Source organism: Clarias gariepinus, chromosome 18, assembly GCF_024256425.1.
Source record: "Clarias gariepinus isolate MV-2021 ecotype Netherlands chromosome 18, CGAR_prim_01v2, whole genome shotgun sequence".
NCBI lineage: Eukaryota > Metazoa > Chordata > Actinopteri > Siluriformes > Clariidae > Clarias > Clarias gariepinus.
Genome location: NC_071117.1, coordinates 30,193,311 through 30,195,000, shown reverse-complemented (window position 1 = coordinate 30,195,000; position 1,690 = coordinate 30,193,311). Strand labels below are relative to the sequence as shown.

The window sequence follows — 1,690 nt, the reverse complement described above, 5'->3', positions numbered from 1 at the left end:
AAGTCCAGCTCTGTGTTTGTTTTGTCTTGTTTGTCTTGTTGTGTGTTTTGGGCTTTAGGTGGACATTGACATCAAACTCAGAGCGTGCAAAGGATCGTGCAAGCAGACCTTTGACCATGTGCCTGATCATGAGACGTCCAAATCGATGCAGGACGAAATGACCGGATTCGACTTTCAACTCACAAAACCAAAAATATTAACCTTGGACAAAAAACTCACACTGCAGCCCGTCGATCGTCCTGAGGTTCCTCAGGCGTACAGGAGGTTACCCTTCATTCACTCCAAGCTCCTCACCAAGTTTGAGGACATTGAACAAAACCAGGTGGTGGTGGATGAGATCTGACTGGACAGGTGGACTTCTGATGAGGAATCAGAACCATAAATGTATAATTCACGTGTGTGTGTGTGTGTGTGTGTGTGTGTGTGTGTGTGGTACAGGGAGAGAAAGAGAGACTTTAGGTTGTGACTTGAAGATTATATATAGTTTGAAGGTAAATGAAATGTGTGTGTGTGTTTAGACCTCAGACTGCGCTACAGACTCGACTCTGACTCGACTCTGACTCGACTCTGATTAATGAGCGTAGAATTCGATTATTTCATTTGAACTTAACATGATTAATGTGATGAAGTATAAAGAAAGCTGCAGTCGGAGCCACTTTCTCTCTCTACACAGGAAACTGAAATCTTTCACTAAAGTTTCTAAACTCTGTTGATAAACCCATTTGTGAGTCAGCATGGGAAACGTAAAACCCCAAGTGTCATGTACTGTATTTCATAACAGAACTCAGCGTCAGGTTTACTGGACATTTCACTCCTACACTTCACTGGATTCAACGTGTTAAAACTGTATTTCATGTTATTTATTTACTTACGTTTTCTCATTTCATCAGAACATTAGTTTATTGTTTACAGAATGTCAACGTAAACATTCCGTCTGTTATAAATGTGTCATGTGACCTTCCTGGACATTTATTCACTGTATTTACATTAAAACCTCTCATGTACCCAGTGGTGACCTTAACGCTGTAGACACCTCGTGTTCATGATCTACAGCTTTATCACCAGGTTATGAACGTTCACACACTCGGTCTGTCGAATCGAACATCACTTTTCAACTTAGAAAGAAAAAATATATAATTGCAATTGCAAGATTGTATTGCTTTACAGGAATGAAAGTTTGGAACGTGGAGTAAATGTTAAATGATTCTAATTTTAAAAGTAATTGTAGATTTATCAGTGTGTCTTTGCGGTGTGTGTGACGTGTTGAAACTCCTTACACAACCTAAACACAGGCTCACTGTAACATGAATAAACCACAGTACTGTACTTCACTTTGATTAGTGTTTAATTCAGTACTACTTTATCTAATGCTACTTTTTAAACTGTGTTTAATACTTTTTCAATTTACTCTCAGAAAAAAAACAATTCAACATGCAACTTCACCACATTTATTTTTCACCGTGTTCACTTACTGTATGTTTGTGTAAATGATAAAATAAAGCAGCTGATTTTACTGATAAAGCTGAAAGTCTGAAGACCTTTTCTCTGATTCAGCAGCAGTGATGTCTGATGTCTGTCCATTACAGTTTTTTTCTGATGGCTTAAACCCTAACTGTGATTCTTAGAGCACAATTTCTAAAACTATTAATACTTATAGCAAAAGCACTCACTGAGTTTGCAAAACTAAAAG

General features: G+C 37.9%; 1 protein-coding gene across 1 annotated transcript in view; it reads left to right on the top strand.

Moving 5' to 3' along the window:
* The window catches only part of LOC128506214 (fibrinogen alpha chain), a 4,342-nt gene extending 2,889 nt beyond the window's left edge, over positions 1-1,453 (top strand). The window contains exon 5 of the mRNA XM_053476555.1: positions 59-1,453. Within this exon, the coding sequence (XP_053332530.1) occupies positions 59-343 (285 nt within the window). The 3' untranslated portion in view covers positions 344-1,453. The remainder of the gene's footprint in view (positions 1-58) is intronic.
* The last annotated feature ends 237 nt before the right edge of the window (positions 1,454-1,690 follow it).